This window comes from Botryllus schlosseri, chromosome 16 (genome assembly GCF_051294905.1).
Source record: "Botryllus schlosseri isolate E-star chromosome 16, Bs_hap1, whole genome shotgun sequence".
Classification (NCBI taxonomy): domain Eukaryota; kingdom Metazoa; phylum Chordata; class Ascidiacea; order Stolidobranchia; family Styelidae; genus Botryllus; species Botryllus schlosseri.
Window position 1 is genome coordinate 10,055,432 of NC_137251.1, and position 26,598 is coordinate 10,082,029.

The 26,598-nt window shown below is 40.9% G+C and overlaps 1 protein-coding gene across 1 annotated transcript; it reads right to left on the reverse strand.

Moving 5' to 3' along the window:
• Positions 1-1,027: 1,027 nt before the first annotated feature.
• Positions 1,028-26,524, reverse strand: LOC145458633 (uncharacterized). The gene is made up of 22 exons (XM_080337061.1): positions 26,364-26,524; positions 23,795-23,956; positions 22,945-23,005; positions 22,697-22,847; positions 21,319-21,440; positions 20,784-20,980; positions 19,945-20,030; positions 19,723-19,881; positions 19,487-19,570; positions 17,667-17,823; positions 16,655-16,722; positions 16,461-16,593; positions 15,206-15,356; positions 10,366-10,542; positions 7,592-8,335; positions 5,229-5,675; positions 5,004-5,138; positions 4,087-4,182; positions 3,771-3,890; positions 3,446-3,539; positions 2,717-2,895; positions 1,028-2,112 (listed from the first exon to the last, which is right to left on the reverse strand). The coding sequence occupies exons 1-22, from the start codon at positions 26,507-26,509 to the stop codon at positions 2,011-2,013; spliced, it is 3,771 nt and encodes a 1,256-aa protein (XP_080193187.1). The 5' UTR covers positions 26,510-26,524; the 3' UTR covers positions 1,028-2,010.
• Between the last annotated feature and the right edge of the window lie 74 nt (positions 26,525-26,598).

The following is a 26,598-nucleotide window of genomic DNA, read 5'->3' on the forward strand; positions in this document are numbered from 1 at the left end:
GAAGAACAACTACCATATGATCAGGACTGAATACAAGAAAACGCATTGCTCTATCAAGTATGCCGGACCCCAATTGTGGAACAGCATCTCGCCGGCTATCCGACAGTCGTCGAGCATGTCCGCATTCAAGTCCAAATACAAGCAATTTCTTCTAAATCAATACTTGCCAGTTTTCAGAATTGCCGGACCACGACCTAACATCGACCTCGCCCTCCGCCACATGCCACCTCATTTTGTCGCTTGCGTCTTATATTCTTCTCTGCATTACTTTTCATTCAGTGTACACTGTACATGCCTCTTATTTACTTCGCCGAGGCTAAGGTGGGTGTGTGATCTTAAAGGCTACTCCAAGTTGTTTCGACACCATCCTATCTTTCATTGTATCGCAGTTTTGTGATGTTTTGAAACGACGAAAATATTAATAAACCTGAGTGATTGACACTGTCTGGTTTGTCCATTTTGTACGAGTGAAATTCCGAGGTAGACTGGACACCATTATCATCGTATATGATTCATTAGCATTTACTCGAGTAGTCATTGGCTATACTCGGAGACACGAAGTAAGGGCGTGAATTACAAGTGGACATCAAATGCTTGAAGATCTGAATAGGAATCAGGCAAGCAGTCTGAGCAAGTATACATATAGAGGCATAGCCGAATATTTCTAATCAATCGAAAGCGGCAGCTTTCGGAGTTGAAACATATTTCTTCACGACCAGAGCGATATTTCTATTAGCGTCACATGTAGGCCTACTGCATCTGAAATTTTGTTCCGTTACAGAGTCTGAATCGTTCGGTCATTAGTAATTTTCATTGCAGCAACTCATATCTAACCAAATATTAACATGCGTTTTGTCAATGGCCAATCCGGGTCTTAAGCTACTTGCTGACTCGAGTTAGTAACCAAAACCGTACCAGTTCCAGGATCGAGGTCACACACAAATTCTTCCGCACCATGCATAAATCAAGTCTGTCATATTAAATCCAGGATCAGTCTAAACCAGCTCGCATTCAAAACAGCTTCCAATTGTAGCATTGTCAGAGAAAAATTTATTTCATGTTCTTAGCAAACACTAAAACTCGCGGCAATCCCACTTATCTAACAAAAGTTTTGGAGCAAATCGAATAGCCCGAAAAATGGAAGTAATATCTGTACCTGGCTTCCACCTTTCATACCAAACGGATTCTAGCAATATAATCTAACCAAGAGAATGGCTACTTCGGCGCTACTTTCTTCACACTCCAATCTCAATAATTTAAAATAATCATCTCTAATTCACTCAGGTACTCTACTTTCAGCGAAAACGTACGTGTGGTAGGCGCTCGGAGCAAACAGTTCAATACTTTCACGCCCAATGGGCCGAGTTCACATTTCCACAAGCCGCCACCAGTAATTTTCAGCGTTTCAGACAAAGAAACAAACGATTGATTCAATTAACACAACTTAGAACGACGGCACCTACGAATCAGAAAAACAAGGATTTTATCAGGTGGCCTCTGGCACAGTGCAACGCGCTGATGGATTGCAATCACGGACCTATCGCCTAGGCCTTTAAAAACAGACAAAAAACCATATTCCGTAAGCCACTGTTTGATAGAACTATTATAGCAACGGGTAGGCGTCACAGAAGCGCAAAATCACGGTATCCTCAAACCAAATCCGGGCGCGAGATGTACTATATGATACAGTTGCACCGTGGGGAGAGCTGCGCGAATGATCACCGTTACCGAGCCGTGCGCGGGCAATTAGAGTTTCTCTCATATCAGTTTATATTACTTCGTGCCGCTTCCGACACATAAAGAATTTTACAGTCTTGCGGGATACACGTGTCGTTGCGTGCTAGCCCGGCTACGTTTTGAGAAGACGCGCACACAGCCCCCAATATAGAGACAGAGTTATATCACACTGAGATATTATCTTGCAAGCTCAAGATTATAGATTCCATATTCGTTTTCGTCGGCCCTCCTGCGTCACCGTTTGTGGACGAGCGGGAATCGTCTGGGCCGGAGTCACGGCGGCGTCTTGTCGTGGCCCGCGTGCTCTTGCTGCTGGCGGATCAGTTGTTCCAGGGTGGACGGGCCGGAAGGCATCATCGGCGCGGACCAGAGTGACTGTATATTGTAAATCAAAATTTGATTCCATAACCAGTGAATTTGAAAATGATTGTTTCCCTGAATATGAGTGTCAATTTTGATATACCGGTACGGCACTTGGTAGGGTTTTATAATGAATTAGGGTTACCGTAAGCTAGGATTAGGTACACCAAGTGCCGAATTCACTGGTGACCATTGGATCGACATGAGATCTACTAAGCCAATTCCGGAGAACTCTTCGCGAGTATCAGGTATCCGCGGTAAATTGTGAAAAATAAATGAGCAATCAGTGATTATCAAATTCACGTTCCAATACACTGGATACGGAGACAGTCAGGCAGGCCTGTAACTCGTGCGCAGATTTTCCGAGCATTTGTACTCCATTGCACTTTGAGACAATGCATTGGGTCGATCACGGCTTCACAGATATGTCGGCTGCGCTAACGTGCCTAGCTTTGTACTACATGTTTTGGAACTGTGACCAATAGAGGTTTCAAGGCTGCCACGTTGGGAAAAACTACAATTCTCATCAGACTAGATATATACGCGACTGCTTGCGTGATAACAAAATAAATGACAGTCAGTTATATAAAGACAAATCCACACCATCATCATCAATTACCTGATACTCGGCACCCGGGAAACGACCACCTGAATCTGACATCGCTGCCTGCGCGGGACGTTGCTGCTGCTGTTGTTGAGCGCCGGTCTCACCCCACAGGTACCGTCCTGGCACATGGGACTGGGCCATCGCTCGTTCGCTTCCGATACTTCCCAGGTTGGACAGTCCGAGGCTGTTGTCTGAAACGACGAATAGTCGACTGATTAATCAAGCTGAATTCAGGTCTGAAAATCCTAAGCCCACAGAGGTCGTCAGGCAGGCTGATTGCACTTCTTAGACTAGTGGCTTTCTGTTCATACTACTTTTCACTTTACGTATTTTTGGATTTCGCAAAGTCAAAGGCAGTTTTGGGAAATGTTGCGTCACTGTTATAAGTGAATGACATAACATAGCACTGTGATTGAATATATTTTCGAAAATTGCTTCTACTTTGTATTGTGAGTAGTTGTATTGAAAGTAGCCACCTCCAATCAACTGCTAAAAGTGTACGTTCCTTTGACAAAATCTTGTTTTTAAGTACTTACTAGAATACCTTCCAGACCTTCAATTTTCAATTCCAGTTAAGTAATTTTGTCACGTCTGGGAAATCACTACTTCTATTTGTATTCGAGTTGAAATTAAGGCTTTACATTAACTTGACAACCAACGCTGACTACTTTGACCAACTCTGGGGGTACGTATACACTAGTACACTCCGCCCGGCTGAAGTACAATGGACGTACTACTCACCGTTCCTGTTATTTCTTCCGAGGCCCCACGAATAACCGGTGGAGGGGAACAGCTGATAAGGTTCCTCGTCCTCTTCAGATGGCATTCCCATGAACTATCATACACGGGTGAAATTAGTCGTCAGAATGCAACATTGAACCAACAGTTTGTGTACTGTACACGCACAACACAAATAGAGTGTGGTACACTGGTACAGGATAAAATGCATAAAAACAAGGACCAAATGGTGTTGAATTTGGGACGGGACTTAGTCTGAGTAGTTCCCATGACGGCTCCGCAAAGCTACTGTCCACAAATCCGTACGTAAAGTCTACTAAAAACTCACAGGTTTTCTGCGAAGCTTGTCCGGCATGGGCTTCGATAGCACTGTCGACGCGGGCGCACGCTGAGAGGTCGCAGGATTCGCCGTCGAACGCTCCAGCATATCCAAGCTGTCTTCGTAGATCTGAAAACACAACACGTGAGAGCCTCAATCAGAACACTTAGCACAAATTTTTAAACACCACGAGACCCTCAATCAGAACTCTTGGCACAAATTTTTAAACACCACGAGACCCTCAATCAGAACACTTGGCACAAATTTTTAAACACCACGAGACCCTCAATCAGAACACTTGGCACAAATTTTTAAACACAATTACCTGTTGCCTCTCCTGCGAGAGCGGATACGGCGGGAAAGGGTCGCTGGGAGACGAACCAGATGGAGATTGCCCGATGGAGCTCATTCCGTACTGAGCCTGCAATTAATCACAAGACGTCATGAGCCACAGGCGTCACACTCAAAATACATTGAGAGTAAGCATTAAAGGGGGCGCTGCACTCTAAGCATGATGTGGTCTCATATTAAAGTTGAAGGTGTGAAACATGACTGGCAGAAGCCATCCTCCACAGAAAGTCACATTAATCGATAGTGATTACAGATATATTGATATATACATTTGAATAATTGCATATTGAAGTTCTGTACCTCCAAGAGCATTTACTGTATGTACAATGTATTATTATGCATGTAAAAATTTTATCACATACTCAAAAATTTGAGACCACATTATATTTACAGCGCAGAGACACTTTTCAATGACCCTAGTCGGGTAAACTCTGAAAAAAAAGCTTCAGTTGCATCAAGAAACATCCAACACTTGCAAAGTAGAAAGTTCACGGAGGTGGCCTGCATGTTCATTCCACTAGAATTCATTACACTATTCATCTTTGTGTGCACGGTTCAAGTTTTGACAGCGCACTTGCCGATATGAAAGCAGTCGGAAGTTCGACAACAAGGTGACGCTGCAGCATTCTGCAAAAATCAATTTTGCTACACCGCTTCGCAGAGACCGAGAATATTGTTATGCAACATTTATTGAAACCGTCCTGCTCTATTACCATACGCTATTTTCCTAGCAGTAAAAGCAGGCCGTAAAGATCGCAAAATCGTTGCGGGAGATTACAGAAACCATGCCTCCTGTACGTCGCTGAAAATCGGCCTCTACACACTCGAAACAAATCAGGGATCGTTTATAAAACCGACACAGCCAGAGGCGGCCAGTAACAAAGCACTTACAATGCCTCCGCTTTTTGGCGACATTCCAAACATATCAGTCGGCAAGATGCCGGTCGGTCTTGCGGTTGGTATCGCTGCGTTTTCCGAAGCGCGGAAGATATCGTTGGCGCGGTCTTGGTTGAAGAGATTCGACGCCTGAATGTTAATTTCCTCGCTCAACAATACGCAGAGGTGGTCAAAGAACCATCGTAAATCACAAACCGCAGCCTCAAGCCGAGAACCCACCTGTTGCGACTGTGGAAATCCCTGTTGTTTCGACTGTTGCTGCCGGACCGCCATCATGTGCGATAGCACGCCGTCTAACTCGGGGTACCGGTTGGGCATATTCGGATTTCTCTGCGGTGGCAGGCTGCCAGCCTGGGGTGACACGTTCGACGTGGCAACGCCGGCAGGCCCCAAACTTGCCGGGGTCGGGGACGTCGCGCTTGACGCGTCTCTGCCGTCGTGCCCCGGTCTCGCGTTCGGAAACATGTTTCTCGGGACTGGCTGGTTGAAGGAAAACGGCGGGTATGCCATTCCGTGCAGCGGCGCGTTAGCCTGGTCCGGGCCTGGTTTCGAAGGCATCGCCGGGTCGGCGAAGCCAAACTGCGCCGCCCGGTGTAGTTGCTGTTGCTGTTGTTGCTGCATTCTCTTCCAGGCTTCCACGTTAAGCGAAGACGATCCGGGCTCCATCTGGTAAGAAATTTCGGTCAACTTACAAGGAATATTTTGAGGTATAAACGTGAGATATAGGAAACAGGGTATACACAAATACCAAGGAGCTTCTTGAAGGCACAGAACTTCAATATACAATGGAATAATATATTTAAATTGAAGGAACAACAAAATTTTCGGCTGTCGCTTGTCATGGGGTAATTGGCAGCAACTAGCGCAACTGGTAGAGAAAATAAACCAACAAACCTATCACAAAATATGACGTCACCAGTATGAATTTTGAATAGTCGAGAAGACATCACTCAAGCTCAATGTACTACTTGTAGGTGGTACATGAGCTCCTTCTGTCGGTAAATGTGATCTTTAACAGATGTGTTACTTGATCAGAAGTGATGTCCTACATTTCAACTCGAACACAAGTAGAAGTGGCAATTTCAAAGGCATCAAAACTACTTCACTTGGAAGTAGGAAATGAAGGTTAGAAAAGCACTCCTAAATAGGTTTGAAAAGTATTATTTAAATAGGTTTCTTGTGGTACAGAATTTGAATATTGCAACGAACAACACATTCATATTCGCAATTTATTCGCTATAAGCTTTTCAACTGACCCTCATCGGTAGTGGCTGTCAGTATAATACGGAGATTGCAATTCGAAATGTAAAGATGAAATAGGTGGAGTGACGTAAGAATGGTATCACAACAATGAGAAAATTTCACAAAACGAGACCGTTAAGCAAAAATGCAATTAGTGCAATACAAACGACCTGTAATATATAGCCAGAGACAACACTAATGAAATACACGGAGAGAATAGGGTCGGTCCTTTTGCCAACAAAGAATCGGTTGTTTGAGTTTTATTATAGTCGGTTCGAGAACCTTTAAATGGAACAGACTACGTCCACGAGCAAGAATTGAAAATGTGTTATCGTTTTTCGCACACTCTGGATGCGTAAGAAGGTGCTGACCTATTGCAGAGTTACATGCCATGGTCTGGTCATAGTCGCGCAAGAAAGGGTTACTGGTCTTCGATTGACTGTCTGAAATAGCATTCACGTCAGGTTTTCTAATCTGCTCGGGCACATGTTGGTTGATTCTTTGTTGCAAACGAAGTGGACGTAGTCTGTTCCATTCAAAGGTTCTCGAATCGACTATAATAAAACTCGAGCAACCGATTCTTTGTCGGCAAAAGGACCGACTCTATTCTCTCCATGTATTTCATTAGTGTTGCGTCTCTGGCTATATATTATAGTTTATTTGTATTGCACTAATTGCAATTTTTGCATAACACTTTCGTTTTGTGAAATCTCTCGTTGTTGTTGTTATACCATTCTTACGTCACACTACCTATTTCATCTTTATATTTCGAATTGCAATCTCCGTATTATACTGACGGCCACTACCGATGAGGGTCAGTTGAAAAGCTTATAGTGAATAAATTGCGAATATGAATGTGTTGTTCGTTGCAAAGGTATTATTGGGTAGCATATCTCAAGCAGTCAATCGAACACGGATGACTTTCATCATTGCGAGATGTAACTTGGCTACTAATACAAACTGACTACAGATGACACTGCAAACAGGCACGATCTTCGAAAATACATCATGTTAACGTGATTCCGGGGCATTTCACGCAGTTCTTCTCAAAATTTCACTCATAAGTATAGCAAACTTATATACCGTAACTACTTTTGACAAAATCATATATGAAGAGCTTCTTGGAGGTATAGACCTTCAATATACAGTTGAATGGTATATTCATATTGAAATGAACCCGAATATTTTCAGCAGGCATTTAGTCAGCGGTAATCGTCAGCAAGTAGTAGAGAATTGCGAGGAACATTGTACATCAACAATCGCATCACAAAATATGATGTCACCAGCATGCAATTTCGGATAAGACAGCAATCAATGTGCTATTTTTACACACACGTTACCTGCGGTCGGCTGTTCATCGACGCCACATCCGACGGAAACCTCACAGCGCCTGAGCTCGGAAACTGCGCAGCTAGCCCCGCCGGCAACGACTGCCTCCCAGCCATAGCCCGGCCAGCCAACTGCGCCAGCTGCTGCTGCTGCCGTAGTTGCGCGAGTTGGGCCAGCCCACCTGGCCCACTGTACACTCCCGCGATATCAGCGGTATCTCCGAGGCCCGAATACGCCTCCGACCCAAACGGCGTTCTCTGACCAGGTGGAAAAACAGGTTTCGGCAATTCCGTCGGGCTGGGCGCGGGGTTGGGGCCGGTCCGCATTCCCATTCCTGTGTTTGGGACCGCTTGACGCATGCGATGCATGGCTTGCGACGCGTAACCGGGCGGTTGAATAACACGACCCTGTACAGCGTAACTCCGCGGATAAGCGCCGGACATCGGGACCGGGTGCATAGGCATCGCGCCTCTTTGCATACCATGGTGGGCCGAGACAGAAACGGGATAGTCCGAGTCGCTCTGCTGCGGCACGAAACTGGGACTCGGAGACCGGCGTTTGTAGTTGGTCGAATGGTTGGGCGAGGTTGAGTGTCTGGGCGGCATTGGGGCGAAAGTCACGTGGTGGGAGGATTTGTGAGCGGGGTGGGTGGCCAGGTCGGCGTTGCTAGGAGACGAACACGTGCTATCGAGAGATGACGCAGTGCTACTCCTTGTGCAGTCTGCGTGATGGTAGGCGTCCTCCTCCTGAATAGACTGGAAATAATCATAATATTATTAACATAACAATTCAGAGAGTCAATTAGAAAAAACAGGCCTATATCAGTATATCATCCATTCCTACACTACGGCGCGGTGTACACACGGGCTAGTAAAAAAGGATATGAAAAATAAAAGATGGAGTGCATAGTTGTAAGCAGACTAGAGAACGAGAGAACTGGAGCTGCCTAATTATACTAATTAGAACGAAATGTTGGTAAGTGGTAATCTTATTCTATTCTAATAATTTGTGAATTGTTTCCTTGCTTGAATTCTAAATCGAATCGAATTTACAAAATGTTTTTATGCTCTAATTTAATTTCTGCTTCTCCAAAAAGATGCTACTAGAGAATTGTATAGCGAAAACAAGCCAGCTGCACAGACATTTGCCTTTCTCGTACTTACAAGAATGAACTCGAACTGTACTTGTTTAATTTTCAAGTTATCGCGAATTCAGTGGTGGTAATTCTAACTATCGAATGTTAACATGGGATGGCGACGACCCATTTTGCAGCTTAATTCGGATTAGTTTGGCGGCAGCGACTGTAGGATTTCTGACAATCCAAAAGTTATCGTCCAGAGCGCAGTATTTAATGAATCTGGTCTTGATCGAAAGCTATGGTCACACCGATTCCGAAAATGTAAATTAAAAAACATAATTCAAAATATAGCTGAGTTTGTGTAGGTATAATTCTTAATTTGGAAAATCTGAAATCCGTCAATGGCTTTATGTAACAGAGCCAGCTGAAAAACACACGACTTCTGCGCTAGAACCGACTGAAAAATATTCGAATACCACCATTGGTTGCAAAGTGAGAGTGTGCACTACTGTAGATGGAATGCGCATGTAAATAAAAGGGTTTGATTTTACGCCCGAGAGCATCTGCCGCTGAGTTACATAATCTGATAAAAGCTAGAAGATTGTTCCGCAGAGTGGCAACCAAAGAAGAAAAGGTTATGTTGCTAGTAGGTCAGTTTTGACTATAGTGATTCACAAAATGAGTGACTGAGAACATAATGTACTAACGCCACAACAATGACATACCATCAGGATTGGTCTATATGCGATTCAAAATGAATTATGAATTTCTTAGATACGTTCATTGCTTCGTAACATTTGATAGTAGAGATAAAATCTGGAATATCTTCCGTGTATCTGTCATTATCATTCCATGCAAGCAATGAAAAGTCCTAAGCGCAACGGTGAGAGTAGGCTCTGAACCCAAGAGGTCGCCATTACAAGTTTCATATCACGAATTTTTCTGGGATAATTTTATTCTTGTGTGTCTGCACTCTAGAATTGTAATACACGCCTACAACATTGCAGTAAAAAACTAGTCAATTGAATTGTTTTTACGTAGCATAGTAATAACAGCAGTTTCGAAGCCAGATCCCCACACGGCACAGGAAAGAAAGCTATAGCGTTTTCCCGATCGATTCATAGAAAGCCGAGACAGACTGCAGTATCACGGATAGGAACTACGCATCATTAAAAACTGACATGGAGTGTTGATGGCCGAAACCTTTATAGTTGTGCATTTTTGAAAAAATTACAGGTGGTTCTCAACACTTGCGCCCGAGTGTACAAGCTCACCAAGATCTGTGTGGGTGAAAGTCTCGAAATATTTATCGCACGCTACTAAAATGCAAGCGAGTGGTGCACATATTAGTTTTTAGCACTCGCACATTGGGTGCGGATCAGTTTTTAACACCAAATTTTAGATCAACAGGCTTCAAGAGTGCTCGATTCTTATGTAGTGGGTCACAGAAACATTTTGAGTCAGTCGACAGAGTTATACAGAAAATAATAAAGTTGAATTTTGTTCGTTTCATTTCATAAATCGTCAACATTATTTAACACTATCATGAAAGAGACAAATATATATTACTCACACACAAGAAAAATGTGTCTTACGCAAAAGGACTAACATTTTTAACAAAACATGTGACGGAAATTGTCGTTTCGCCGACTTTACATAAATTCTACTACATTGGGAGCTTTTCTCACACCGACACAATGTCTTTACCTTCAACTTCAGATCAGATCCGTTATCCGCATGAGTTGCTACTTTCACGGCACGCGACCGCTCCTTTGACTCGGAGTTGTTCTTTTTCGCGGCAGACACCAGAATAGATGTCGTGTTCTCTTTCTGCATTCTAGGCGGACGGCTGCTGTCGACGATCTTTGGGTGGTGGCTAGCCTCCTGCGACAAGGATAAGAATTTCTTTCGCGACTTTCATACGGCAACCTCTCAATTCAAGGATATACAAGTGGGGAGCCAAACAAATTGTATAAACCAGTGATTCCCAACCGCGGCCCCCAGCTAGCCTTCTTGCGGCCCCACAAAAATATTGAGAAATCGACTTTTGCTTGGCTTGGAGTTTTCAATTAGGATTGCAGGAAAGTTGTGAGTAGACTGCTAAGATTACGTCACTGCTGTTTCAATGTAATGTGCGCTAACTTTCCAGTTGAACGAGCAGTACCTACAGGTATAGATAAAGGTATTGACAGGACCGTAACTGCCGCACCCCAAGCCCCCCAATTGGGGGGGGGGGAGCGAGCTCGAAGAGTGCCCAAAATTATTTAGTTAACTAGCATAAAGTGAAGTGAACTAGTATTTTATGAAGTTTTATGCAACTTTTTCAAATCTCAAAATACCTTAATTATTGGATACTTTTCCAGCAAGATAAAATACGCAAGATCTATAGCAGTAGGCATATCGGCGTTGGCCATTACCGCGCCACGACGCACTAAGACATAAAAAGTTTTCGGCCATGTAACATGCGACTCCAATAGAAGTGTGCCAGAACGATCGGCAGCGAGAAAACCTTGGCCGAAAAGGACTGCCCTTACGCTGACCGAAAACTTCGTTATGTATATACAAAATACATATAGGTGGCCTATAATTGACCATAGGCGCCTAAGTGTCTGGCGCCGAATGTTCCTGTCTTGGCAATCTGAACCTCACGAGACAAATAGGCTACCATCCCGCAGGGAAGAATTATATGCCAGTGATGCACTAACAATTTGAAATCGTGTGTATCTTTTAGTTTAGTACACATTTGGGCCATTCTATATTTTTTGATATAGCAGACTGGAGGTCACGAAATAACATCATGTAACGAAGTCGTACCAACGGGTCCGCCCGTCCGAATATGTTTAATTATTATTTACTGGCCCTACAGTTTCCAAGACACCTCACTCAGCTCTGCCGGGAAATCTGATTACGTGAGCAGAGAGGACAATTTTGAATTATCGGAAATTTTCGCACTCCACGCTGGCTCACTAAACGGTGATCCTGTTTTCGTGGCAGAAGCGGACAACGGGACGCGGGGTCGGTTTATAACCCTATGGGAGCTCAAGACCTAAGTGTTTTGGGGGGCCTGACGAAGTGCTGTTTCGTTCCTGTCAACGGGTATGCGCCCGAAGATGTTTAATTATTATTGAGTGGTCTTACCTTTTCAAACACAACTCACTCTGCTTATCCGGTCAATCTGATTTCGTGAGCAGAGAGAGGATAAAAATTGATACCAATATATATGCAATTCCCGAATATATTGACCGATTTAATCACGAATTCTAAAAAAAATTCGCGCTTTGCGCGATCAGTTGAGAGAAGCTGCCTAAAACGGACTCCCGATTTAGATGATAAATAGCGGTAAACAGCCATCTAGCCTGAGGGGGGCTGGAGGCTTCGAAGTTCGGTATATCACCCTATGGGTGTCCAAGAGCAACGTTTTAGGGGGAACTGACGAAGTGCTGTTACGGATCCGGGTATTGATAATTAATTTACGGATAGATGTGCAACAAGTGACTCACGATTGAATACACCGAGATGCGTACTGCTTAGCCGGCAAAAAGCAGCATAATTGCTCGCGACCCAAGCGTCCGAATAATTTGATATGTCGGTGTTTATCGAAAGCAAGTGTCGCACTGATTGCAAAAATACGAATTGAAATCTCGCCAGGGCATTAAAACTACTCCGAAATAGCCAGCAAAGGTTGATTGTTCTGAACAACGGGAGCGCGGCAACACAATGGCCAATGGCGTCAAGCGACTGATCGGAACAATGCAAATTTTCATATTTTGGTGACTATCTTGGGTTCCTTTCATTGCCCTGGTATTCGTGCGGCCCCGACCGTACTCTGAAATTCTAAATTTGGCCCTGCCACCGAAAAAGGTTGGGAACCACTGGTATAAACAGAGAAAAACTGTCAAGTTTAGAGCAGACTTGGACAACTAGAAAATATTCAGCTTTTAATTATTAGGGCGATTTTTTTTACCTTAAAAACGGAAGATTTTGACCTAAAAAAAATTTTGATCAAATTTAGACCTCGTGTGGGCAAATTAGGTGTTGTCGCACATAATGTTAAAATTGTACTATTTTTCTTCATTTTTGGTTGGAGCTGTCGGTCCTTAAGAAGTAGTTTGGCCTGAAAAAACGTTTTTGGCTCAAAAAGTGACGTTTTACATGAAAAACTAGTATTTTAACGAAATCTGGCCCTATGAAGAATTCCAGAGGTCACATCATGTATTGTGGCAGAAATGATTGAAACTTGTTGTAGTACAACGAAACATGCTTCCCTACATTCTTAGGTAGAAAGCGTCTTTCCTTACTAAGTAGCTTGCCAAGAATGGAGAAAGAACGTTCAACAGCAGCAGTTGTTGGCTGACAACACTGAAGTTGTGCGTACACTGCTGGTGACGAACCGTGTCGCTTCATTCTGACAATGTTGTCTACATCACACTTTTTAGCTCGCACGTCTTGATATAAGAACCATGCGATGCCCAAGCAGTCTTGCGTCAGTTAGGATATTGCGGTACGTTGACCGTAAAAGCATGCCAACCTGTTTGTTTCATTTGAAGGTTCATGATTCACAATGAGGAGACGATTGGTCGTTTAAAACGGTAGGCCTATAAAGTAGGAGATATTGCGGTACGTTGACCGTAAAAGCATGTCAACCTGTTTGTTTCGTTTGAAGGTTTATTATTCACATTAAGTAGACGATGTGCCGTTTAAAACGATAGGCCTATAAAGTAGGCTACAAGCTGTCAAATATCAAATGATAAGTTCACCGACAGTGCAAAATCTACGATACAAATGAAATGCAGAATTCAAAACAATTTTGACATGTCAAAATAAATCACTCTACTAATTATATTAAAATTCAAATTATAGCTACACAAACAGTTTTTTCTAAATTAGACTAGAATTAGAATTATAACTGCACAGTTCATCCTGATAAGCAAGAGAATGGCAAATGTCTGTACAGTACACCAAACTTTCCTCGTTTCGCACTACTTTTATCGAGAAAACCAAACATTAAAATTAGAGCATAGAAACATTTCACGAATTAGATTAGAACTACACACCGACATTTCGCTGAAACTAGTCTAGCTTCCAGCTGTCCAAGTCTGGTTCAAAGTTCGCTCAAAATGAGAGTTTGCAATACACAGACAATAAATTTACACTGCTTCTACTCTACAAGATCAAATCCAGGTTTAAGTAGCAATCAAAATGCCAGCATCACATTTTCTCCACGTTCGATATTCTTACATAACCCGAGGCTCGTCTCGTCGCAAACCAAAGCTGCTAATTTTTAAGATGTCGGACACTTCATTAACTGTTAAAAAGCTGCCCGTGCCTAACCCCCGCTATGTAATAAGTAGTATTTATAGTATTTAATAGCAAAATTGATACTACATGGGTTTATCGTACCATGCAATAATAGTTACGAATACGGAGCAGTCAAGACATCGTGAATCACATATCAACTCCAAACACATATCCCAGGAATTACGACAGTTCAATGAACATGATAAAGAGCGTGTGGAACAAGAAATTTTTACAATTTCCAATATATTTTCTGTATTTCACATCTGAAGAAAAGGTGATGAAAATGATTCCTAGTTTCCAACGGCAAACGCCATTAAACTATTCATCTCTATCTGACGCACATTCCCGAGTCTTCAATTGACATTGAAAATATCAGTTAAGGTACAGTGAATTCAGCAGCCACTACCCCTAACTAGGGCTGGGCCCAATGATTGGAGTACTCCAATCTCTGAATTGAGTACCGGTATTAATTTCAATGATTCGAGTCGAGCAGCAAAACACGATTTTTTCGAGTACTGAAATTATACGCTCCTCGCAACTGAAAGTTAATTTACTAACAAGAATTATAGTTTTGATACTATTTTCCACTGTTGAAGCCTTGAAACCTTGATTGGCCGTGTCTCAGCATACGAGACATAGTACAAAGCTACGAACGTTACTGGAAATAACACATTTCCAAAGTCATGATCATTCTTACATTGCCAAAAAGCGCAACGGAATCGGTATGGTCGAAAAAACATGACGGATAACATGCATTATGTTCTTTGTGATGGCATGAAAGGCACATATTTGAACTCGGACACAGTACATTCTGTTATGATGCCATAATGAGTGGTATTCGAATACTGCACTCGAGGCGTAATACGCGATACAGAATCAAATCACTCAGGTACTCGATTTTGTCCAGCCCTACTATACTAATCCACATCCTTACCTAACCCTAACCCAGTACATTCATTACATGCATATCTTACGCCGAATGCTGAATTCACAAAGTGTACCATATGACGATACAATCTCATATTCAGCGAAACGTAGATTCTCAAATTGATTAATACAAGATCGATCCAACGCTTACATAATTGTAATAGCCAATACATTTCTAATGCCTCATTCACCAGCGCTAAATCAACACGCCGAATTTAAGAATTCACTGGCAACCGAAAACAACATATCGAAAATCCATCACGGCAGCAATTCGCAGACACGTTTCTAGCGAGGGTATTTTGCAATAGAAGTCGAACGTTACCATTTTCTCCAAGACTGCCAGTTCTTCCTCCTCACCATCAAGCGACGGTTCGTCCGGCAGAGGGCACGCAAACACGGTGCCGTCACTTTCCTCGTTTGTGGTCAATAATCCGTTCGAAGTCCGCGCAATCACCAGACCAAGTTGATACAACCTAATTACAGAGGCCGTCATTAGTCACCATCGTCGTATTATCAAGTACGACCGACATAGTAAATTTCTATTCAAGTATCTTTGTAAATTACTACTCAATTACAAGTACAAGTTGATATAATTTCCAAGACACGCAAAAGTACATTCGAACAGATAGAGAGCAGGCAGTACGTAAAGATCAGAGCTGGGCAAAGTAGTCCTTGTCGAGTAGAAGTAAAAGTAATGCCATATACAAAGTAAGTATTCTAGGCCAGTGGTGATCAACCTTTTTGACGTTACTGGCCGTTAAAACTTCAAAACAAATTCTCTAACCGGTGTATGCAATTACGGCAAATGTATGCAACTCAACAGTAAATATTAGAGACATCATACATTGCTGCTTTTTATATTTGACGTGTTACACGTGGGCCTATTCAAGTTTCGGCAAGGCAAATAATTTCCAAAACAATTATAATTTTTATTGGTAGGTTTCCTTTGCAAGAAATGCAACTGTTGTTTTGCACCCTCTATTATACCGCCAATGTCACCAAAATGTACCGTCGAAAATTGACGAATTTTGGTAAAAAGTATTTTAGCTTACACAAATAACTGGTGCTTAGGCTACTTTTAAGCACGCCATACTAAAGCAAGCTTCAAAGTAAACGGTGAACTCTACATTGTGACACCGTGCAAAAATAATACCTTCCAACTTCTAAACGAACTTAAAATTTGATGTTTCATTTCTTGTACCTTCAAATTGAGATATAAAATTAGAAGATATTTCGCAGACCGACAGTAAAATTGCCGCAGACCGCCGTGTTGAGGACCATTGTACTAGGCCTAGTTTTGCATTGCATAAAAAAACTGAAAACCGCATGAAAGTAAGAACGGTATAAAATCATAACCGCTTGAGCAAGTGGTGCAATAAGTTCACAACGACTGAATTACTTTGATAAAGTAGAGGAATTAGTCACTAATCAATCACATCCGTCTAATTAACGTCATGGAATGGAGTGACAATTCATCAAACAACAAGGGTAGATCATTCGCAACGCGTTGGCTATTAAGGCCGACACAATCACCAGATTATCAATCAAACTCAAATCCCGCTAATCTGGAAACGTACCTATAACACCGGCATGGGTGTTGCATTTTCTCCGACACGACGCTGCCGTAACCTCCGACAAAGTCCAACTTGGACAGAGACTGCTTCAGACCGACGAAACCGCGGACCTCCAGGTCTTCCGGCAAAGGATGACCTGTAATCGAGGAATTTATACTTTTTCCGACCAAGGCATACCGTCTGCCAGTATAACATACCGTTCATGTCGTTCGCCTTATCCTGATTTCCAAGTGCATTCAATACCCGAGCTAATCTTTGCCAAACACTAAACAAAAAGTAGATAATCCTATAATAAGCTTTGGAATGAATTAAGTTGAGTATTACAAAACCAGACGAAAATAATGCTGCGTTCAGAAGAGGTGGTGCTTTAGAGTTTAGAGTAGACACAAATACACATCAATGACTGCAAATTTCCGAGCAAAATCGATCAAGTTTACAATCTAAAGCAGATTTTGAAAACCATGAATGAATGATGCCATGCACGGTGAGTGAAAACCGCGTTAAAGTCATAACAAATAGTAACGAGTGATTGTGTTGAAATAAACCTAAATAGGAAAAAACACGCTCAATTAACAATTGAAGGATACGCTACAAAAGCGGTACAGAACTTCACTATACAATTGAATGGTATATTCATATTGATATGAACTGAAATCTTTTCGGCCGACACTCGTCAGGGGTAATCGTCAGCAACTAGTAGAGAATTGGAAAGAACATTCTATATCAACAATTGTATCACAAAATATGACGTCACCAGCATGCAATTTCGAATAAGAGAGCGCTCAATGTCCTATTTTTAGACGGTACACAAACTCCTATTGTTGACACAGCCTCCTTTTCTTTTTTCTTTTCCTTTTTAACTAACATTTTTTACAGCCAGACCGTAGTGAGTCAAGTGTACCTGTTTGATGCTGGTGTGATCGGACTAGATGACCTTCACGATCGTATTGAATTGATCATTCCTATCTGATGTGTGCATGTATATTTTTTGTATACTGTGGATGAAAAGAAAGAATCTCTTTCTCTTTATCAATAATAGTATCACCAAATATGACGGCCCATACCATTCAATTGTGTATTGAAGTCCTGTACCTCCAAAAAGCTGCTCAAATAACAAGTACAACAAGCGACACCGAATTTCCAGGCAATAATACGATGTAGCCTACCACATACTTCAGATTACAGCATTTCTCAAAATCTACGTCCCACCTTCCTGTGACGGAAATGCTTTCGTTTCTCAAAAGTGCATCGTTTTCACAGAGCCAGTCTAGGAGAAGTTTGGTCGCTGGCAAGGCGGGGTGTTCCAGATCGTCAGTGTCGTCGCTGTACGCCGGGACACAGCTCACCAGCACGCCAAGCATTTGCACTATAATAATACGACACTGAACATTAAATTGTCGCTAACAAGTCAAATTAGTTGACTTGCCAAGTTCAAGGACTAATCACCAGAGGAGCCATCTCCAACTTTCACTGGAGATCTGTTGTTGGGCAGAGCCTTAAGCACAACAGCTGTAATCTACACAACATCCCGATGAGTCGGCCGCTCGAAAAGTTATTGATATCACACTGTGAACGACTTCAATGCAGCAGGAAACAAGCCATACTGCATGCAATTAACTCCATCTACTATATGACTAACGATTACATTGAGCAAACGGAACAATTGAAATCGCCATAGGGAGCGTAACAGCACTCTGAAAAACCCAACTGATTTATTTTATATATTTTCCGAAACATATTAGTTACAACCACTGTGCAAGTCAAATTCAAATCGTTTCAAACGATTTTCCTGAATATTACAAGGAAACCCAATATATTCGACAATTGACACTTGACATGAGTTTTACAGTGATTAGACTTGTGGGGTTTTACCGGGACAAAGCACGATAAACAAGTTATCTGATAAAGCAATCATATCTGCCAGAAGCAAAAACAAGTCTTAGCCTATCAAAGGATTCGATCACAAAAGCAGCCACTCGAGAAAAATTAGACTTCCGGGCACATTAATGCGAACAATGAAACCCAATCAAACCGGCATATGGCTGGGAAGTAGGCATTCCATTATCCTTAAACAAAATCCCATCCTCGGACAAAGAGATGACATCATAACGGAAGATTCAAGTCCTTTTAAATAGGGGTTTCAGGCGCATACTTGGTCAACTCGAAAATTTTCAGTTTTTTCCAAATTAGATTAGAATTATAATTATAGCTACACAGTTTTCACCAAATTAGACTAGAATTATAATTATAGCTACACAGTTTTCACCAAATTATACTAGAATTAGAATTATAACCATGCAGTGTTTTCCAAATTAGATTAGAACTAGAATTGGAGCTACTCACTTTTTCCCAAATTAGACTAGAATTAGAATTATAGCTACAGTGTTTTCCTAATTAGATTAGAATTAGAATTATAACTACAACTACAGTGTTTTCCGAGTTATACTAGGATTAAAATTATATACTTACAGTGTGTTTCTAATTGGATTAGAATTAGAATTATAACTACAACTACAGTGTTTTCCAAGTTATACTAGCATTAAAATTTTATACTTACAGTGTGTTTCTAATTGGATTAGAATTAGAATTATAGCTACACAGTTTTCACCAAATTACCCTAGAGCTAGGAACTAGCATTATAACCACAGCGTTTTCCAAATTAGATTAGAATTTTAATTAGAGCTCAACAATTTTCACCAGATTAGACTAGAATTATAAATATAACTACAGTGTGTTCCAAATTATATTAAAATTATAGCTACAGTGTTTACCATATTAGACCAGAATTTAGAGTTACCGGTACTGAATTTGCGAAAACTTGGTCATTGAAGGAAGCTCAGTTCATATCATATCATAGTATTTTCAGGAAAACCAGAAATTAGATAAGAATTAAAAAGGTGCCTACGATATTCCTATCATAGGCCCCGATTAAAACTAGAGCGTAGATACATTTCATAAATTAGATTAGTTGCCCAAGTCTGTTCGGCGCACAATACAAAATCGCACCACAAAAAGGCTTCAGCACTTACCAGTGAAAGAGACCAAGACATTCCAGGACGCTTCATCCTCGTCACAAATTCCATTTTCGTCCGCAAGATCACCCGACCTTTCACCTGCGATTGTAGTCAATAGTAAATCCAACAAGCGTCGCTAGTGCAAAAGTTTACAACCAGTTACAATATTTACGCCAAAGAATCAAAATCTCCAAGATCATGCCGCTCTACTGCCGGCAACACACTCACACATACATCCATATTTCAGATACCTGAATCCTCCAAGTTCGCAGTCGGCAGAAGGTGATGCAGAGAAAACAGATTCAAGAAAGCCATGTGTACGAGCTGCTTCTTCGACAGCGACCCGGTTCGGAGATGGCTTCGCATGTAACTTATCAACCGTTTAACCATCCCTTCCAATCTGTTATTCTCTGTAACAGTTCGGCGAGATTGAACCAGGCAAAATCGCGATCGACCTTGGTCCCAAAACTTACGTTTTCGTAGATATATACAGGCGTGAAACTTGAGATAGAATTTGACCAGCTCGCTTGTCGAAATTTTGACGTGTCTTGGCTCATCACTGCGACAAAACAAACTGTGAGCAAATGAGCAAAACACCATTGCTACAGGGGGTCGAGCATGATACTGAGTTCAAGTGGCTATCAATAGCGGGCTATTGATAACTTGAATAAACATATAACAATGTTAGCAATATGATATGTGTTTTTCAGTGGGCAACCAATTTAGTAGATGTGGGTCACATTAATTGCACAACATTTCAAGTGCTCCACGTCATTATTCAATACAGTACATGTACAATCGAGTTCCTATCCAACGAGGCGAAAGTTAAAATCAAAAACAATATGGTTGTTTCAAGTTAACTTGCATATTCAAATCAAAAGCAAACACTTCATCGCGTATGATACGCTTATTCATCGACTGTATTTCCATGAGAAATCAAATTTCATCAATAGCTATTCTTAATTATAAAAATATACAGCCTGTTGGATTACAACTTAATTATATCCTGGTAGAAAATGTACCATAACATGTTAAAACTGATATGTGCTATTGATACACACATAGTACTACGCTGGTATGCACACCGTACCGCAGGGGATTCGTCACTATCCTGACAATATATCACTTTATCACGGTCGAGCTACCTCGTCACAACATCAGCTGATGCAATAACTCTAGCATGACTCAGAGGTGTTAAAGCCCAAAGTCGAACAAACCTAAACCAATCCAAACAAGCGCGTGTGACAATAAAAAAACCAAACACAGACGAAGAAACTCTACGCTGACACTGCGAGATAAAAAAGGCAAGTACCCTTCAACAATCTTGGAAAGCTGTCTTTTCAAGTTTGTGCCAGATCCAGGAAATGGACATTTCACGGCCAAACTTCTGCAGTAGTAAAACGCAGTGCTGAGAATGTCCCCGCCGGCTGCTGCTAGAATGGCCAGTTGATTGTAAGGCTGCCCGTTACTCGGCACAAGCTGTGCAGCGTGCCGATAATATGATTCGGCCTGAAAATCAAGAGTCAAGGTCAACAGCAATTTCCTGTTCGTTTCATCTCAAAAGTGTTAAGTTTTTTCGAGATTTAGTGATAGAGATGAGATTTTTTCAATCTGAAAACCCAAGAATACGTCACTTTAAATGGACGAGTATAGATATACATGCAAATTGATCTCGTAATAGTAGTCAATTTATCTAGCTGTATGCAACGAATGTGTTGTTGCAGTCATGCGATTTATAGAAATAAAACTTCTAGAAAAACTAACCAGTCACGCTAGCATCCCCTATTGAGTCGTGTTTTCATAATGGTACTCATTAATAATAACACACTGCAATATTTTGCACAAACCTGTCCATTCTGACTTCGGTATCTTGCAATATCTCCTAAGTGTACTAAACAGTGCTGACACATATACTGGCAGGAAGGACGTTCAGGCTGAGTGATGGAACTTCGCCTGATGTTATCAGAATCTGCACATAGTAAATCTGATTAGGCCCGAAGCAGTATGTGAAAACATTGCATGTATAAAATTATTTCAAAGGATTGCATACAAGTATTGGTTCACTAAGAGCTGCAATTAGCAACTAGAAGTAGCCAACCAGGTGTATGTGTTCAATGGATATATTGTGGTCACATTAATGATTCGAAATCTCAAGTATGTATATGTCTGCTTTGAACTGTTATTATAATTAAGGTGGTTAAAAAGGATATGAGTAAGCTCAAAAGTTGGGTTATTTCCCGTCAAGCATGGATTTGAAGTAACTCCCCACCCACTGTGTCAACAGCAGACTGACTCATATAGCAGGGAACGAGTGAGCAAAATAAGTTGACAAAACACCTCATATCAGGTTCCACAATCTTCAAAATAACAATGGAAAATACTAGGTCATACACATACTATGAATTTCAAACCTTATACCAGTTGCAAGTGCCAGTATGAACATTGCAGTACTTCAGACCTTTCAACCTTTCAAGAGCAAGTTTCACAAAACACTTACTGCTGCTTTTTATGATTACATCACACTATCATACAGGTTGAAAACCTCGAGCTGGTAGCCTATGTTACAAATGATGTTGCATCTCAATTATCAGCATTTGACACAAGTGTGACATGATGCATCTGACAAAATGGTTGTAAATGACATCACATCCAAGTACACAAAAATCAAAATGTGTAACGGACAACAATTATAACACATTTTGAGGGATTCATTTCAAGGGCAAATGGATAGGTCACAAATGATACTTAACACTAAATTGTAAATTATGACTCAAGCCCCCTAAAACAATATACATAAGCGTTAAAAAACAATTTGAAAGTGCACGGGTATGATCCACGAAAGGGTCATTTTTACTCAACACAATTTCGTCCTTGTGCAAGTGCACAGTCTACAATTTAGACGTGTCTATTTGCGCGTGTCGCATAGACTGATGAAGCAAGTTAATGATAGTAGCCTGAGAACACTTTGGAAGTCAACAAGCACAGGCACCAATATACCTACAATAACTCGCCAAGCTGACTTTGCTTATATGTGGGGTCGTTGATGCAGCTCACACAGACAGTACTCCACCAAAATGCAAACATTAATACCACGTCACTCTGGATATTTGCAGAGTATAAGGTGCTATCAAATACCAAATAATGTCACCTCAACACAAACAATCTAAGCCGAAATGGAAGGAGAATGTAAGAATCTTGCAGTATTTTGCTCCGTTGCGGGCTCACCTTTCAACAGCGAAAGCTTGGATTGCGGCACTCTACATGGTAATTCAATCTTGAAAATTTGACATAAGTCCTGTAGCAACATCGAATAAAATCCACTTGAAGCTTCCAAAAATACAGTCAATTGGTTTTGGACATCGGGCCGACTGGGGTTCTAAAAACAAATCTCCAGTTCAATACCCAGCCCGAAGAAACCTAGTGAAATATATTTTAGCGTGCATCAATCTTTAAAAGAGGCTAATATCACTTACCGCTTTATCTTTAGCTTGTTGTTGAAGCTCAGTTATGTGGTTTTTGAACACAATATTCCATCTGTTTTAAAGATAAGATTCATATTATGAAGATTGCAAGATGAAGTATCATTTAGGACTGGAAAAAACCCACATGCTATATGCATATCTGACCACAGGAGGTGTGGGCATACCCCATATAGTGACACAAGAATCAAACTACCTAGCCCGAGCCTTTTGACTGCCTGTCATCAGTCCAGACAAGCAATATTTGATAATCCAGCACTATTATACAAAGACAAGAATAAGAAATGGTACCTATATAATGTTTGCCATCATACTGACAGGGACAGAGAAAGTATATACAATAAAAATGGATATAGGTCTAACGTAAATAATAAAAAATACAGTAACTAAATTTAAGATGTCCTGTGATATAATATATGGAGGTTGCACTAACAGCATTATCGAACAAGGAAAGGAATTTTTGTAAATCATAATGACATGGCACGAACATGTACATTTCCATCCTTGAAATAGCATTATGTGGATTTATTAAAGACCTATAAATAAACCCAATAATGGATACTCTACCTGTATGATTGATGCCTTGAATTAAGCCATGTACAAGATTAAATTATAGCATGAACATTGAACACTCGTGAATGAACCTTAACGTTTTTTTCTAAACTATAAATTCTTTGAAGAGATCATCCTACATGGGAAGAGTAAAACCGTTCACAGTAAAGTTTCGCAAAAAAAATTGATGTCAGAGAAAGGTGCCTTGTTACATGACAGTAATTATACCGCAACACATCCTGAAGTGGCTCCACCATAACAGTTCACGAGAATAAAACGTATCGTTACTCACAATTCCTGTTCGACTTTTTTATCCAACGCATACTCCAAATTAGTTATAAGAATTTTGCGATATAAATCCTGCAGGGCAGATCTGCTCGAAGTCTTATCTCCAGTGTCTATTAACCCATTTCTTCCGTTGTGTGTGAGCTCTTTTTTCAAATTTTCAGCTTTCCTGAAATTGACAGAGAGCTGTCAGCAAACATTTTCCTATGCCACAATAGTATCAAATTGAATTCTCGCAAATACCCGAAAAGCATCGGAATTCCGGAAGTCGAGAAGTAGGAAATAGACAAAAAATAACATCTGTCTAGGACAAAACTTTCATATGGTAGATTATCAAATGATTGAACCAAATGCGATTGAATAGTGCTCATAGGCTAATGCATGTAACGAAACAGCAGTGACACATTAGACTGTAATTGGGCTACAATTTATTGCCTTGACCCATGGCGATGGCAATTAGAATGATTCTGAAAAAAGGTCACAATGTACAAGGCAGAATTGGACAACTAGATAGGCCTAATTCTAGTTGTTTTATTTGCCGGTAATCTAATTCTAATTTAATTTGTGAAATGTTTCTTCACTCTAATTCTAATCTAATTTGGGAAATGCATCCATTCTCTAATTTGTATTCTAATCTAACTTCTGGTTTTCCTGAATATGCCACACACTGTATATTGCGTCGTGAACAAAGCTTCTTTGTGAAATACAATCTCACAATCCTCAAATACATATATACTACTGCCTGTGATATGATACGGCCAATATCCTAGGGCTTGTGCATAGAAGTGCAATATTTATACCGAGTGCAGTTGACATGTCTAGCATCAAGGTATAGCTGCTGTAGGATACGCCACGGTAGGTTAAATTGGACTGGTAACTATAAAACCGATAATCAATTCCCCTGGCTATAGCAGCTTAAATATTCATGCAAGTATATTCCTATGATATAGGTGCATAAAGCTAGTGCTATAGAAATGGATAACTTGCACAACTGCTAAGTTTTACTAGTAATGGTAAGATTTATAATACTTGTATTTAGTTAATACTATCGCTTGACAAACTAATGTATTGACCAAAGCTCAATTGCTATAAAAATCAGTCCTTGCATTCTGCTACCTCTATGGTCTGAAAGTATCTGAATCAAGTCTGTCGAATGGATTGGGTCAGTTGTCGAAAATCTTCTACAGAATTTTGACTTCATAGGAGTGAATCAAGCATTCCATGCCAGTTGGAATCACGTCTAAATTTGGGAATTGTAGCGATTTTCAGTCATATATTCACTAAATCATTCAAAAACATGAAATACACTACCAATGTGTAAAATACGGGGTGTCCGGTCAATATCGAGAAAACCATTACCGAGAATGCCATTACCGAGAATGGACACCACCGAGAATGGACTTTACCGAGAATGGACACCACAGAGAATGGACATTACCGAGAATGGATACCACCGAGAATGGACATTACCGAGAATGCAATATATGCATTGCAGGCATGTTATGCATATGTACAGGTCGTGTGTGTGCATCACGGCGTCGCCACGTTCGGTATCGATGCTCAGGTATAAATTTCTCGACAACGTCAGTCCCAGTAAGCTATATTCTTGACATTGGTCATTCTCGGTAATGTCCATTCTCGGTGGTGTCCATTCTCGGTAATGACCATTCTGGGTAATGTCCATTCTCGGTAATGTCATTCTCGGTAATGTCCATTCTCGGTAATGGTTTTCTCGGTATTGGTATAAAACCAAAATACGGTACCACATCTAGACTCTGTTTTAGCATCAACCTCACAATCAAGGGAAAAACGGCAATGACCAACGATTAGATGGTTAGATCAAACGTAAAAAGTGACAACCAATCAGCATCATCACCCAAAATTAAGAATTCCTCAAGTGAATGATCATCAGCACCTCTTCATGGTGTTTTCAATTTATGTGCTCATCAGCTCATGGAATGCGTGTAAGCTAATTACTTTCAACAGCGAGCACTCAGCTTAGTCTATTTACAATAATATAGTTTGCAATACCAGAATTTACAATAACAGAATTTGCACATATCAGCATCAACATTGCAATGAATATAGGCCCGACAAACATATCACTGTCGTTTATCAGATATTGGTTGTCGGACAATAACATAATATGGACATATGTTTCTTTGGGTATCAGTGAATCGATTTTCTTACTGCTTATATCAAATAATTTTTGTACCAAACAATATACTTGACATGACTCGGGTATCAGCGTGACAGGAGCCTATAATTACAAAACTACAAAATTACGATTGATGCGGATGGAGTGGAAAAGCGAATATCCACAGCCGTATAAAACGAGAATATGTGTAGGTGCTTGAGGTCGAGAAATATATTATGAATGTGTATGACGCCTATATATCTCCGAAGCGGACTTAATCAGAAAGTAGAACGTAAAGAAAGTCGTTTTGACCCTGTACATCAGGTCAGTCCAATGGAGGCCCAACAGGGCTTGAGTAATAGCGTTTTACGTATTCAGGGGATAGTTATTAAACACCATAGGGATTGTATTCCATAATAGCGTGATAAATTCGACTCACTCTAAGAGCTGGACGCAATTATTCATCATAAATCCAGCTTTGTCCAGGCGACTAGCTCCGCTGCCTCCATGTCTAAGGACGGTAGTCTCGAATGACGTCCGCAGTCGCTTGTTGTTATCAACGAAGTTTCGTGCGTGTGACGTCATTCGTCGGTTTTTCACGTCATGCAGCGATGGGTTACAAGATTTCGTTGAACCTAATTTCATTTTGTATCGTTACTCTTTAAATATTCAGA

What these genes read in the sequence shown, in the direction of transcription:
- LOC145458633 (XM_080337061.1), bottom strand. Translation starts at nt 26,509, where the DNA reads ATGACGTCACACGCACGAAACTTCGTTGATAACAACAAGCGACTGCGG. An exon ending in TGCGAACTTGGAGGATTCAG is followed by an intron (nt 19,571 to 19,722) that starts GTATCTGAAATA and finishes CTACAATCGCAG; the next exon opens with GTGAAAGGTCGGGTGATCTT. An exon ending in TCTCGCAGGAGAGGCAACAG is followed by an intron (nt 3,891 to 4,086) that starts GTAATTGTGTTT and finishes TTGTGTTTTCAG; the next exon opens with ATCTACGAAGACAGCTTGGA.